Source organism: Eubalaena glacialis, chromosome 11, assembly GCF_028564815.1.
Source record: "Eubalaena glacialis isolate mEubGla1 chromosome 11, mEubGla1.1.hap2.+ XY, whole genome shotgun sequence".
In the NCBI taxonomy this organism is placed as follows: Eukaryota; Metazoa; Chordata; class Mammalia; order Artiodactyla; family Balaenidae; genus Eubalaena; species Eubalaena glacialis.
The window spans coordinates 66,715,973-66,730,382 of record NC_083726.1 but is presented as its reverse complement, the minus strand read 5'-3'; the positions used below and the strand labels follow the sequence as shown (position 1 = coordinate 66,730,382).

General features: G+C 51.4%; 1 protein-coding gene across 3 annotated transcripts in view; it reads left to right on the top strand.

Moving 5' to 3' along the window:
* PFKM (phosphofructokinase, muscle) overlaps positions 1–13,693 on the top strand; it is a 40,947-nt gene extending 27,254 nt beyond the window's left edge. For all 3 annotated transcript variants that reach the window (XM_061206309.1, XM_061206308.1, XM_061206307.1), the window contains 19 exons: positions 1,588–1,777; positions 2,006–2,171; positions 2,938–2,982; positions 3,400–3,508; positions 3,622–3,717; positions 3,980–4,072; positions 4,656–4,781; positions 5,883–5,947; positions 6,445–6,508; positions 7,255–7,404; positions 8,494–8,564; positions 8,920–9,007; positions 9,097–9,249; positions 9,750–9,914; positions 10,905–10,966; positions 11,191–11,302; positions 12,626–12,725; positions 12,804–12,909; positions 13,151–13,693. In XM_061206309.1, coding sequence (XP_061062292.1) covers positions 1,588–1,777; positions 2,006–2,171; positions 2,938–2,982; positions 3,400–3,508; positions 3,622–3,717; positions 3,980–4,072; positions 4,656–4,781; positions 5,883–5,947; positions 6,445–6,508; positions 7,255–7,404; positions 8,494–8,564; positions 8,920–9,007; positions 9,097–9,249; positions 9,750–9,914; positions 10,905–10,966; positions 11,191–11,302; positions 12,626–12,725; positions 12,804–12,909; positions 13,151–13,295 — 2,106 coding nt within the window. In that variant the 3' untranslated portion in view covers positions 13,296–13,693. The remainder of the gene's footprint in view (positions 1–1,587; positions 1,778–2,005; positions 2,172–2,937; positions 2,983–3,399; positions 3,509–3,621; positions 3,718–3,979; positions 4,073–4,655; positions 4,782–5,882; positions 5,948–6,444; positions 6,509–7,254; positions 7,405–8,493; positions 8,565–8,919; positions 9,008–9,096; positions 9,250–9,749; positions 9,915–10,904; positions 10,967–11,190; positions 11,303–12,625; positions 12,726–12,803; positions 12,910–13,150) is intronic.
* The last annotated feature ends 717 nt before the right edge of the window (positions 13,694–14,410 follow it).

Genomic DNA, 14,410 nt, shown 5'->3' with positions numbered 1-14,410 from the left:
CTTGTCTCGCCCCCACTTGGATTGGGGCTCATGGTTTCCTGAATTCCCTGCCATGTGGTTTGATGAGAAGGGATTCTGTGACCAGAGAGGGGCTATGTTTGTCCTTTACTCTTTACATTTGAAAACATCACGCTGGTTTCTTGGGGCGGGATGGAGGATTGGGTGTGTGATCACAGGACACTTTGCTTTTTATAGAAAGGTCATAGGCATGACTTGAGGAACTGGCATGTAACAGGTCCTGCTCTGGGGTCACAGGGAAGGTCAGGCCCTGAAAATAACCTCACCAGAGGACTGGAGCCAGAGCCAGAGTAGAGCTGAAGTTTGCCAGTCCTCATGTGATGACGATGAGGTGACCTGATACCAGACCTTTTAAGGAAGGAAGGAACCGAGAGAGCGTTTTAGAGTTTAAAGAAAAATCTAAAATGATTTCGATTGTATCCACAGCCCTTTTTGCTACTTTCTCTACGTCATTCTAAACTCATCTTCTGATTTACTGAAAAATCTGCACATTACATTTGTATCCTCATTCTTTACCTCAATCCCCTAAAAAAAATCCATGGGAAGAAATGTAATGAGCAGCACTTTGTGAAGGTTTTATACAGGCAATGGTGCCTCCATAACATGGTCTGAGAATGAGCCATAATTCTCCATCAATACCCCCGAAGTCATGGATGCCAGGAGTTCATATGATTTGTGAAAACCCTAAGTGTACTTTCCTCTCTTGGGGTATCTACAAGCTCCTGGGGATTTAGGGCTTTCCATATTCAGAGCTGTTTTTCCTGTGAATGCCTGGGTCTTGTGGCTCCTCCCACTAGCACACAGATCCCCAGGCGCAAAGGGGAAAGGATTAGCGGTGCCTTGTCCCTGTTGAAGTCACTGCTGCTGCTTCTTACATGTCTAAGGTGAGAAAGATGGAGATTATTTCAGAAGCCTACAGATATGTGTGTATTCCTAGTTCTCTTTAGGACAGTCACAGTGACAAAGCCTTCAGTGGAATGGGCCCATCTTAGCAGTCTTCTAAGAAGTGTAGCAGAACATGGGAATGACCCTGTGATACTTCAGCCAGCACCATCTCGCCTTCCTTTAGAAGGGGCCAGAAACAAAACAAAACAAAACAAAAACCAACTCAGTGAACTACAAGGAGGTTAAAAACAGGGAAAGCTATGGGTAGGCCCATGCAAATCAAGCTGAAAATTAAGATAAAGTGAACAATCTTGAATGCAGTCAAAGGAGTTAGGCAAATGAAATAGAAACGTGTCTAAGGCAATCAAGACTTGCATGTCTTCTATTAATGGCTAAGCTTGTACAATTATGTACCCTCAGACAACGGAGTTAAACATCAGTATTCGTGACTCTGGAATTTGAAACTCATGTGAACTTCATTAATCCTTTTCATGAAGAATAAAACTTTAAAACCACACACACACAAAAGAAGGGGCCAGTGACTCTTCAGGATGTCAGGGAACTTCCTAGGGAGCCACGTGGTGATGCCCGCCCATCACAGTGTTGGGATAGGGCAATCTTAGCATGTTGAGCCCAAATTTGGCCATGTCACCTGGGGAGCTGACTCCCACCTCTTCCCCAAAGGGAGGCACGGTGATTGGAAGTGCCCGGTGCAAGGACTTTCGGGAACGAGAGGGCCGGCTCCGAGCTGCCCACAACCTGGTGAAGCGCGGGATCACCAACCTGTGCGTCATTGGGGGTGATGGCAGCCTCACCGGGGCCGACACCTTCCGCTCTGAGTGGAGTGACTTGTTGAGCGACCTCCAGAAATCAGGTGAGACGTTGCTCTCGTGAGTGTGGTTTCTGCGTATGTGCACACACACCCGCCTTTCCCTCCCATGGAAGAAAATTGTTGCCCAGACACAGAGGGCCGTCTTTGCCCTCTTTTATCTGCCATTGTCAACAACTGCCATTGGCTGCAGCCCCTTCCCTCTCCAGTCACCTGCTCCCTAGCATGCCAGGGACCTCACCCAGTGCCTCCTGCTTTGCTTCCCCTTGTCAGGTAAGATCACTGTGGAGGAGGCTGCCAAGTCCAGGTACCTGAACATTGTGGGTCTGGTTGGCTCAATTGACAACGACTTTTGCGGCACTGACATGACCATCGGCACTGACTCTGCCCTGCACCGGATCATAGAGATTGTAGATGCCATCACCACTACCGCTCAGAGGTGAGGGCCCAGTGGGAGGAGGTGTGGGAGGATGGCGCTGGGACAGACCAACCAGCTGGGGACTAGAGAAGATGAAAGTGCTTGAGCTATGGTGACTACAGTGACCAGTTTTCTGGGACTAGAACATTGTTTTTAACTAAAAATTATCCCTAGAGCACTGAATTGCACTGCTCTATAAATTCTATAAGACTTACCTCTGGCCACTATCTACCCACTGTCCAAATGTGTTGCTCTGAGGTCTTTAATACCTGTGGGGTCTCCTAAATGATTAAAAATGATTTGTCTAAATGATTTGTCTCCAGACTGAGACAAATCCAGGGAGCCCCAAACCTCTCCAACCGTGTCCCAGAGATTGTAGTGGCCATTACGCCACTGCTCAGAAGGGCAGGGACTCGGGAAGCAGTGCAGGAGAATGGGAGGGCGGGGGCGGGTGACAGTCTCCTGCAGGTTGATCCTGGAGGATTCGAGGTTAGTGGAGTCCTCCCTCCGCTTCTTTTCCCTTCGCTCCTTCCCTTCCCAGGCCCCCTCCTTCCCAGGCACAGAGCCTCAGTACTGACACCTTTTTCTGTGGTGTTTTCTCAGGCCTGGGACACCCTGTGGCTAAAGTGTTTCCCCTGGGTCTTCCAGGTGTCTCAGGAGACCTGCTGGAAAGCCCACAGCATAAATGCATCTCGCCAAGCGCTTCCTTGGCCTCGGTGTGGGTGGGGGCTTGGTCCTGGCCATAGGGCCACTTGGACTGTGTAAGCCCTATGTCTGTCTCTTACAGCCACCAGAGGACATTTGTGTTAGAAGTGATGGGCCGGCACTGCGGGTAAGATCCCCCACCTTGCCTCGTTTATGCCATGGACCAGGCAGTAGCCCTTTCCTCTTCCCCGGGGAGTCCGGGGAGGCCTCCCAGTGGTGGCACATTGGAGGTGTACACACTTGGGGTGGCTGCCTTTCCCCGTCTCCACCCAACCTCCCTTACATCCCACACGTGCACGGGTGAAAGAGCAGACAGTGCTCTGAGATGGGGAGCCGCTGTGGCGGGTGAGTGTGGATAGGAGGGGCTCTTCAGGGACAGAATCTCGCTGATTGGCTGAACCAGTGGGGCTCGTCCCCTCGCCCCAAGAATGAAATGGCGGCTCCTCAGACCTTTCACTGGCTACGGGACTAGGCCTTGTCAGGAACGGGAGAGGCTGTTTGTGCAGTGTAGCTCCTGGCATGACGCTTCTGGCTCTCGTCTCAGATACCTGGCCCTTGTCACCTCTCTCTCCTGTGGGGCCGACTGGGTTTTTATTCCTGAGTGTCCACCAGATGATGACTGGGAGGAGCACCTCTGCCGCCGGCTCAGCGAGGTACCGGCGCTTTATTTCGCCCTTTGAAAATCCCTCGCCCTGTTCTGCTGCTGGCCCCTTTCCTGTCCATCAGTTTCGTAACACTGACCATGTTTTCCTTTGTTCTTGACCAGACAAGGAACCGTGGTTCTCGTCTCAACATCATCATTGTGGCTGAGGGTGCGATTGACAAGAATGGGAAACCAATCAGCTCAGAAGACATCAAAAATGTTCGTATGAATGGAGCCAGAGAGGCCTTGACACCTTACCCACCCTGGCCCCATTCCCTGGTGGTTTCTGAGTCTCCCCTTAGTCCTGCACATCTCTCCCCAGGTTTCCTGCCCCCTGGTTTCCTCCCACCTAGGAATCATTACAAGATAAGAGGCTAAGTCATCCTTGGTTTATCTAGGTCCCTGCTTGTTTAGGGACCTTGACTTTAAGTCTAGGTCCTTGACTCTGTATCTCTCTCTGTCCCTCTCTTGATCCCTTCAGCTGGTGGTCAAGCGTCTGGGATATGATACCCGGGTCACTGTCTTGGGGCATGTGCAGCGGGGTGGGACACCGTCGGCCTTTGACAGAATCCTGGTAAGTCATGGGGCTCTGGGGCCCTCACACCGTGGAACCCTCAACCTGCTGTCCTTTGCCAGCAGGACAGCGCTTCACTAGCACAGGGGCTTTAACCGTTGCTCATGCCACCCTGCCACCAGACTCTGGACTGCAGTGGCCCTTGACCCATTCCCATGTGCTCAGGAGTTCTCTTTTGTTGCAGAAAATGATGGGAAACGATATGCTCCCCTAAGGTCTGATATCTTAGAGCTTTGAGCATGAGTGAAAGTATTAAGATCTAACCTCAGATACTCAGTTTGTATCCTCTTATCCTACTTCCATCAGGAAGGGAATATTATTCAGCCCCAGTAATCCCCTTGATTACTGTAGTGGATGTTTCTCTGGAACCAGGTAGAATCCTTGGGGTTCTGGTGGCAAAAGGATGAAGAGTCATCAAGCTTTAGACAAAATCTGGGTCGGGAGGTAAAGCCCAGTGAGTTCTTGGCCACAGTCCTTAAATGCGGAACTCAACTCGTGATTTGGAAAGGGCCTTGAATGCCCAGGTTCTCCAGGCCAAGACTAGATGGGGAGGCTTGAACCAGACTGTCTCTGCTCCCTGCAGGGCAGCAGGATGGGTGTGGAAGCAGTGATGGCACTTTTGGAGGGGACCCCGGACACCCCAGCCTGTGTGGTGAGCCTCTCTGGTAACCAGGCTGTGCGCCTGCCCCTCATGGAGTGTGTCCAGGTGGTGAGTACTGACCCCAACCTGCCTTCCTGCCAGCCCCAAACCCGTCTCTGAGCTCGAGCTAATGCGGAAAGAGAGCAGCTTCCGAGGCTACCAGGGTGGGAGCAGGTGGAGAGGTGGCGCAGCACAGGAAGGGACGCGTGGGGAAGGCACGCGATGGGCTTTGTGCAGGAGCTGTCACCTCTCTAACTAAGCCTCAGTTTTCCCATCCGCCAGATGTTGCTAAAGAAGATGCGAAACTCTACATCCTACCTAGTAATGAGACCCATGCAATCTCTCTCCAAACTTATTAAAAGCAGGGGAATACTATTAAGGTCTGGCTGGGTAGCTTATCCCTCTCTCTGATTCCTCCATTGAACATGTTTCTCTGAACCAACATGAGGTTACTAAGAAACGCTCACCTCGAGGGTGAGTATAAGGACTGGAGAGAAGACATGTAAATGGTCTGGAAGATGCTGAGTGCTCAGGAAGTGGTGGCTCTAGTTATGGAGGAATTGCTCCTCTGATACCACAGGGCAGACGCTGAGGCTGGGAACTCAGGTGTCCGGTTGATTCTCTGGGCTGGCTCTCTGTCTCCTGGCTGCTTCTCTCTGAGACTTGGGAGTCCTAATGACCTACAGCCCAGACAAGCTCCAGCCTTGCCTGGAACCGTATCTCTAAAAGCCCCAAGCTGAAGCCCTGGCTCGCAGAGCAGAAAGCAATAGTTGGGAAGCACATGGCAGGGATCAGCCTTTCCTCCTAACTGGTTACCTGCAGGATCGTCTTCATTTAGTCATTAGTTTAGAGGCTCCTCTGAGGCTGGGGCCCTGGCTGTGGAATGGAGGAAGATGCTATCTTACCTGTGTGTACGCCTCCACTCTGCCTGTCTTCGAATAAATAGAGCATAGAATCAGCCCTGTTCTTTTGCTGCTCATTACTCAGAAAATTAAGGAAAAACAAAGATACCTCTTCTATGAAAGTTTGGGGGGCATAGAAAAGGTGGGGTACAGGATGGGCAGGATCCAATCACAAGCCCAGAGATGGGCAGGGTCTCAGTGTGGGATGGGAATCCAGCGCTGCAGAACCCTGCCCTGGAGTCTGACTGTTGCCGTGCTCCTCCCTCAGACCAAAGACGTGACCAAGGCCATGGATGAGAGGAGATTTGATGAAGCCTTGAAGCTGAGAGGCCGGTGAGGAAATGACCAGGAGCTCACTAGCTACAGAAATCAGATGCCAGAATGAAGCCAAAAATTGACGTAGCTCCAGACCCAAAATAGGAGCTTCTGCTTTTTCCTCTTCTTATTGTCTCTGCAACAGTTTCTTCTGAGAATTAGTTGTGAGATGACCAGGTGGCTCAGTTCACCCCAGGGATTCCCTCCCTGGCCTTAGCCTTTCATAGTCTGTTATTTCTATATGTGGACCCAGCTAGATCATAAGTTTCTCTAGGCGAGGGGGGAAGAGTGCTCAGGGAGTGTTTGGTGAGTTAGTGGCCTTTTTGCAGGCCTGCCCAATCCCTGCTCAGCCCCAGTTATGTCCTTAGAGGTTTGCCCTGTGGAACTTCACGCTGCTAGCAAAACTTCAGACCAGATCCCCTTAGCTGCTGGCCTCGGGGAATGGCCTGGAGACACCGCCCCTCTCTCCCTCCCTCTCTCTCTCTCTCTCTCTCTCTCTCTCTGTACTTTTTTAGGAGCTTCATGAACAACTGGGAGGTATACAAGCTTCTGGCTCATGTCAGACCCCCAGTATCTAAGGTACTGGCAAGTTGCTGTCTCCCCTTATTCTCCCATTATGAAGTGCTACCCTCAGTCCACACAACCTACTTCTTTGCCCGCCTGTAATCTTCAGTGCTGAGTCCTAGACCCCACCAAGATAATTTTCTCTCAGTCACCCCAGATATAAGCCCATGTTCTTAGAGTGCCCTGAAGGTCTCTAAGCCAAGACCCACATCCAGTTTAGGGCTGACAAGATAGCATGCAAGGAATGGGAAAGAAGGCTCATGTATTATTTTCTCTGGGCAAATCTGGAATAATCACATCTAAGTGTATTTGAGCCACCTCTTCCATTGGCGTAGTGGTTCTTAATATTTACCATATACCAGAATTATCTGGGTTGCTTATTAAACATGCATATTCCCCTCCCTCAGAGGGGATTCAGATCGGGGGTAGGGTCAGGAATATGCAGATTTAACAAGCTCCCTGGGTGGATCTGATACAGCAGGTGGTCCAAGGATCCCACATCGGGAAACACTGCTCTGGAGGGTCTCCTATTCATTTTGCAGTGATACCTGGGATCAGGGAGCACAGCTTTATTTATTGATCTGTGATGAAGACATTTGCGTCCCTCCTATGGGGGAGGGGACAGGCTGTGCTGGTGTTCCCTGGGGTAGGGGTGTGCTGTCAGGACCATAAGGGACTCAGAGTGTAGCTCCCCTCACTGACCTGTCCCCCTCCCCCTGCTGTCCCCTCTTTCCCCTTTCCCCCTCTGCTTCCTTCTCCAGAGTGGCTCTTACACAGTGGCCGTGATGAATGTGGGGGCCCCGGCCGCAGGCATGAATGCCGCCGTCCGCTCCACCGTGAGAATCGGTCTCATCCAGGGCAACCGAGTGCTGGTTGTACACGACGGCTTCGAGGGCCTGGCCAAGGGTCAGGTACAGGGATACAAGGAAGGAGGGCACTTACTCTGGGGCCAAGGAGCAGTGGTGCAGAGGAGAAGTGTAGTGGCTCACCTGCCTGTTCTCTTACCTTCCCCCATCACTCACTACCTTTTTCTCCTCTTGGGGTTCAAGCAGAAGTAGATACAGTAGTCCCCCCTTATCTGCTGGGGGCACATCCCCAGTGGATGCCTGAAACCACTATAGCACCAAACCCTAGGTACAGCTGATCCTGGAACAACTCGGGTTTGAACTGCATGGGCCCACTTACATGCAGAATTTTTTTTTTTTGGGCCATGCTGCATGGCTTGTGTGATATTAGTTCCCTGACCTGAACCTGGGCCCACGGCAGTGAGAGCACCGAGTCCTAACCACTGGACCGCCAGGGAAGTCCCCAGGACTTTTCAGTAGCAAATACTGCAGTACTATATGATCCGGGGTTGGTTGGATCCACGAATGCAGAGCGGTGGATGTGAGCGCTGACTGTCAAGTTACACATGTACTTTTGACTGCGCAGAGGGTTGGCACCCGACCTCCATGCTGTTCGGGGTCAGCTGTATACTATGTGTTTTTTCTGTACTAACGGGCGGGTGGCGTATACATCGTGGACACACCGGGCAAAGGGATGACCCACGTCTTGGGTGGGATGGTGCAAGATTTCATCACGCCACTCAGAAGAGCATGCAATTTAAAACCTGTGAATTGTTTATTTCTGGAATTTTCCATTTAATATTTTTGGACTGAGATTGACCGCAGGTAACTGAAAGCTTGGAAAGTGGAATCACAGATAAAGGGGGACTACTGTATTTAATTTTAGGGCAGTGGGAACAGGCAGGAGCCACTGAAAGGAACCCTTTGCAAACAACGTGTCTGATTTAATTCTCTGTCCCAGAGTTCAGCACAGGGCCTGGCGTAATCTAAGGCGCTTAAGATTTGTGAACGAGCAGAAAGGGGAGGAAGTTGAGTGAGGTGGGAAAAGCTGGTGCCTGGCGTTCCTCTGTCCGGGCAGGTGGGTGTCGGGGCGGGGTCAGAGCTGACCGAGTTGTGTCAGGCCACGAGGCGGACCTGTGCGACCTTTCCCTGCAGATCGAGGAGGCTGGCTGGAGCTATGTTGGGGGCTGGACTGGCCAAGGTGGTTCTAAACTTGGAACTAAAAGGTCAGTGCATTACAGGAGCACTTCCTCCTAGTTGCCCTGAAAGGTGGGCCTTGGCACACGGGCATCAGTTCATCCAGTCAGGGTCTGCCTGACCAGTGCTGTCTCTGGGTCCGCTCCCCCCAGGCTCACAGTTGCCTCATGAGGGCAGACGTGCCAATCCAGACATCTCTTAGCAGCTCTGGCAACTTAGAGCCCCAGCGTGTATCCTCGGACGGGGATGAGAAAGTGGGGTAGGGAAGGGGGCACAAATTAAGAAACTATAAACAAAGTGCCTTCTAACTCTAGCGTTTCTCTCCTTCAATTTTGCTGTCTCTTCCCCAAATTCTATTCCCCTCCCCCTGCCCCAATCAACTAGAACTCTACCCAAGAAGAGCTTCGAACAGATCAGTGCCAACATCACCAAGTTCAACATTCAGGGCCTTGTCCTCATCGGGGGCTTTGAGGTGAGTGCCCCCCCCCCTTTCTTCCTACCCCCCCCGCCCCCGCCTTCCCTCTCCCCTCATTCCCGCCCCTGCTGCTCTCGTCTTCTCAGGCTTACACGGGGGGCCTAGAGCTGATGGAGGGCAGGGAGCACTATGACGAGCTCTGCATCCCGTTTGTGGTCATCCCTGCCACGGTCTCCAACAACGTGCCCGGCTCGGACTTCAGTGTGGGGACCGACACGGCTCTCAACACCATCTGCATGGTGAGGGCCACCACTGCTTCCCAGCCTCTGGCCAGGACTGTAATCCCTGGACCGAGTCTGGGCGTAGAAAGTGAGCCACTTGTTTTGTACCAACCAAGTGGCAGTGTTTGTTAGAAGAATGCTTCTTCAAGCCCCGGCATTTATACACACTGCCTTTAACCGTACATATGGTGTCCATCCTCCACGCCTTGTGAGTCCTCTCACCTAGAAAGGCGTCTCTACTCTGCATATCAAATGATTTTTCCTTTCTGAGGTCCTACAGCCTAGTTCCCCTACTCCGAGCAACAGGAGGGGTAGGGACAGCTTCCTTCCAGGGGAGGAGCTCCACACTCTGCTTAGCAGACGTGCCTGCCGTCCCGGAAGGCAAGCGCTCGATGAGGCGTAGGGGCCCCGCTGGCCTGGGGAGGATGTCGCTCCAGAGTTGGGTGATGGCAGGGGCCAGCGAAGTGACAAGAATCACACCCCTGACCGTGTCTTTCTATGACCTGTTGTCTTTGCAGACCTGTGACCGCATCAAGCAGTCAGCGGCAGGCACCAAGCGCCGGGTGTTTATCATTGAAACTATGGGTGGCTATTGCGGCTACCTGGCCACCATGGCGGGCCTGGCAGCCGGGGCTGATGCTGCCTATATTTTTGAGGAGCCCTTCACCATTCGAGACCTGCAGGTAGACAGCTACCCAGAGCCCCTCTCCCCGCCCCAGTCTCTCCCCACTGTCCCTACAGCAACCTAAGCTGTGAGAGCCCAAGGCGAGGACAGAGCTGATGTGTGGTCTGTGTGTGGAGTCCTAGAAGGAGCACCGGGCGGGCATTCTCTGGTGTAACCTCCTGTACGTGGCCGCCGCTCCTGTTGCTGGAGCATTTGTTTGAAGGGTGGTATGCAGCTAAGCACTTTACGTGCGGTTTTGCATTTTATTTTCATAACAGACATGCAAGGGAGCTATTATCTCCATATTACAGATCAGAAAGGTTTAGTGAGGTTACAAAACCTTTCTAAACTTTGAGTAGGCGGTTTAACTGATTGAGAAAGTCACACGCCCACCCCCCTACCCCCCGCCAGATTTCCCTTGCTACAAAACCGGGGTCCTCATTCCGTTTTTTGAGGGCATACCTTTATGATCCTCGTTTTCCAAGATCCCCATTCACTGGAGGGAAAAAGAGCCACAAAGTGGAGGGCCGCAGGCTGAGGGAACTCCCTAATCCAAGGGCCCAGCCAACCCCTGCCTGCAGTGGAGGGTGACCTTTTCTCTCCTTCACCCCCAACTCAAAGCCCAATGAAGGGACTGCTTCTGGGTGAATCACTGCTGTACACGGACGGATGCAACCCGGACGCAAGCCGTTTAGAGACTTACACGGGGAGCAGGGTCAGCCCTCGAGGGAGGGAGAACTGGAAACCTCTGAAGGGGCCGAAAACTGACAGTTGCCACGCTTTGTCCAACTTTCCCTCTGCCTGTTCTGCCTGTAGCATCTGGAGTCTTAATTTCAGTCTGCACTGACCTTCTTAAAGGGCTTAGGCACGGTTCAGGCCCTGGGCTGTAAATAGCCCTCTTCATGTCCCTCTCCCTCCTGCAGACGCCTGGCGGGGAAGAAGGGATCTATGAGCCTGCCCAGCCAGATCCACTCTCAGCCGGGCTTTGGATTTTCTGTTTCATTTTCAGATGAATGTGGAACATCTGGTACAAAAGATGAAAACAACTGTGAAGAGGGGACTGGTGTTAAGGTACCTCATCCCCAGTTTGCTCCTAAGTGAAGAGAAGCAATAGTCAGGCTTTGGCCCTAGTCAGACTGCATCCGTGGCTGGGACACCCTGAGGAGTCTGGATACAAATGGAGAGCGCCTGGACCGCGGGGGGAGATGGAACCGGGAGGGGCAAAGCTGACCAAGGCAGAAGGCGGGTGGAGGGAGGGGGACAATGCCCGGCACAGGCTTCGGTCTCTCCTGCAGGAATGAGAAGTGCAATGAGAACTATACCACTGACTTCATCTTCAACTTGTACTCTGAGGAGGGGAAGGGCATCTTCGACAGCAGGAAGAATGTGCTTGGCCACATGCAGCAGGTGCGGAAGACACGCCATGCCCGTCACCAGACGGCCATAAATAACCCCCAACAGTCACTGAATCTCCCAGTAGCCTCCGACCCGCTGGAGGCTATTGGGGCTGCCACAGAGCGTGGGCCTGCAGGCTTTTACAGTCACAGAATCAGAAATCTTTACCTTGGAAATGGCCTTAGACATTCTGTGGTTCATCCTCTTTATTTAGGGCAGGGTTTCTCAACCTTGGCACTCTTGCCATTTTGAGCTGGAAAATTCTTTGTGGTTGTTCTGTGTGGTGTAGGATTGCTTACTTAGCAGCATCCCTCTACTCTTACTCACTAGATGCCAGTAGCACACCCTCCCCACTTGTACGACTGAAAAAACGTCTCTAGACATTACCATATGTCCCCTGGGGGGCCGAATCGTCTCCAGTTGAGAACCACTGCTTCAGATGAAGAAAATGAGGCTCACAGAGGAGAAATGCTTTTTCCAGGGCCACTAGTCAAGCTGGAATGAGGTCAAAATGAGCTGGTCCAGTGCTTTCGCCACCACAGCGTGCTGCCTTTTGTGGGGAACCTGTGAGACGAGTACAGGCACCTTGCTAGGGTTGGGCTCCGTCTCTACTAACTGGAGTTTCAAGGAGAAAGGAATCCCTTTCTATCACCCACATTCAATCCCCACCCAAGGCAGGCCTCACTCCCAGATGATACTAGTGGTCTAAGGCCTATCCCATCCCAAATGTCCCCACGGACGCCTCTCAAGCATTGACCTTTGACCTTTCTATATCCACAGATGAATTCACATTATCTCAGTTTGAATGGGCTTAGCAGCTCCTGCAGGAATGGGGTACTATTGGATAAAGTATGAAGACCTATTTTCTGTTTTTCCTTCCTTCCCATTTTCCCACTTCTGCTTTGTTCAGAGAAACTCTGCACCATGTTTTATATTCTGAGGTGCTACCAAGAGCATCCAAATTGGGTCACAAGGAACACTTGTGTCATCGATGATGGTGACTGACAGAAGCTGCTAAGCTAATGAGAGGCAGGGAATTGACTGAATGGCCAGTAAGACTAGACGGAAATGAACAGGGTCATGCAGCTATGGAGCTGGAAGAGGCAACTGTGAGACCAGTCATCCCCCTGTACTAATTAGTTACTCTGAAGTCTGATAAACGGCCAAATACACTAGGCCAGCTTGCCCTGGTTCCCAGCCCTGTTTCAGGATTTCCTTTCATAGTTAGACTTCTGGATTCCTATTTCTGGTTATAAACTTTTCTCTGTGTATTCCCATATCTTTGCCACTTCATTAGAGCCCTTCCCCGTGTAATTTTTATGATTCTTTTTCCAGGGTGGGAGCCCAACTCCATTTGACAGGAATTTTGCCACTAAGATGGGCGCAAAGGCTATGAACTGGATGTCTGGGAAAATCAAAGAGAGTTACCGTAATGGTAGGTGGGGTAACAGGGTTGCCCTCTTCCTAGATGCTGGTTCCCAGTATAGAAGCTGACTGACCATCCCTGTTGCAGGGCGGATCTTTGCCAATACCCCAGACTCGGGCTGTGTTCTGGGGATGCGTAAGAGGGCCCTGGTCTTTCAACCCGTGACTGAGCTGAAGGAACAGACAGATTTTGAGTGAGTACCTCTACTTCCTGCGGTGGTTCCCTCCCCGGTAGTTTCGAGATCTACCCTTCCCAAGCTGCTCACTCTCCTCAGTCCTTTTCTTTTAGGAGTAACACCTGTAGTCGTACCTACTTCAGATCTGATGCCCAGGCCCCAAATCCAGCCTCTTCTGCTCAACTTCTTCCCATAGCCTTTGACAGAAGTTGATTGGGGTGCTAAAGATTAAATCATCATCTACCTCGTTCCTCTGTAGGCACCGCATCCCCAAGGAACAGTGGTGGCTGAAGCTGAGGCCCATCCTCAAAATCCTAGCCAAGTATGAGATTGACTTGGATACCTCAGAGCATGCCCACTTTGAGCACATCAGTCGGAAGCGGTCCGGAGAAGCTACCGTCTAAACCTCTTTACAGTGAGAGGAACGGATCGTCTGATCATGGTCAGCTCACCCCGATAGATCCAAGTCCATGCATTCTCAAGTGTTTCAGCTCAGCTCATTTTCAATTAGGTTTCCTTTTATTCTGTAACTGCAGCCATGGTCAGCTCTGGCCAGGGAGCTGGGGCAGGGGGGCAGTAAGCGTAAGCTCCTTGTAGGTAGAATTCATCCTGACTTCTGCCCCGGCTTCATGTGTCACACGAGGCTGGGCTCCTCTAGTGCTACTGCTCGATTTCAGTTACTCGGTTAGAATTTTCCTAAAAATAAGCTTTATTTATTTCTTTGTGATAACAAAGTCTTGGTTCCTCTACTACATTTATGACAGTGACAAACCATAACTACACTAATAAATGCCAACTGGTCACTGTGCTTTTGGTTCTCCTGTTATCATCTTCACAAGTGCATTCCTATCAGCCTCAAGCACCAGACTCTGCCCAGCGGACACCTAGGAAAATGCAGCCCATGCGCTAACCCCATGTACTTCTCTGTGTTCTTGGACATCTCTTGACTCTGTACACAGGGTCCTAAAACATAGGACACTGTCCTTATCCTCATCCCGCAACTAGTCCCTCCTGCATCCTCTGCAGCCAACAGGATGCTCCCGTCTTCCTTAAGCATGAAGTTGTGTTTCACCTCTTGGTCATCTACCCATTACCCAGCGTTGCTATTTTCCAGCCATCCCCCAATCTCTACTCTTCCTCTGACAATCCAGGGTTCTTCCTTCTCAACTTTTCCCCTGTGCTCCTTCCTCGATGAAAGCCAGACACCATCGGTGGGGAGACATGTACATCTTGAATGCCTGGGAAATAGAGACACCCAGTCCTGGACCTAGTTTGGTGGATTGGTTGAAATACTGCTTAGGAAAATTGTCAGTTCTTATTCAGCTCAATTTGTTTTCTGTCCCATACTTCCTCATTAGCAAGTATCCACGTAATACAGTTGGTTCTTAGGATTGGGACTACAGACTGTTCCCGCAGTTGATAGGATGCTGCCCTGTCAATGCCAGGCTTGAGATTAGTCTCCAGTAATCAGATCCTGGCTCTTGGCACAAGCATACATATTCCTCCCAACCTACACAGT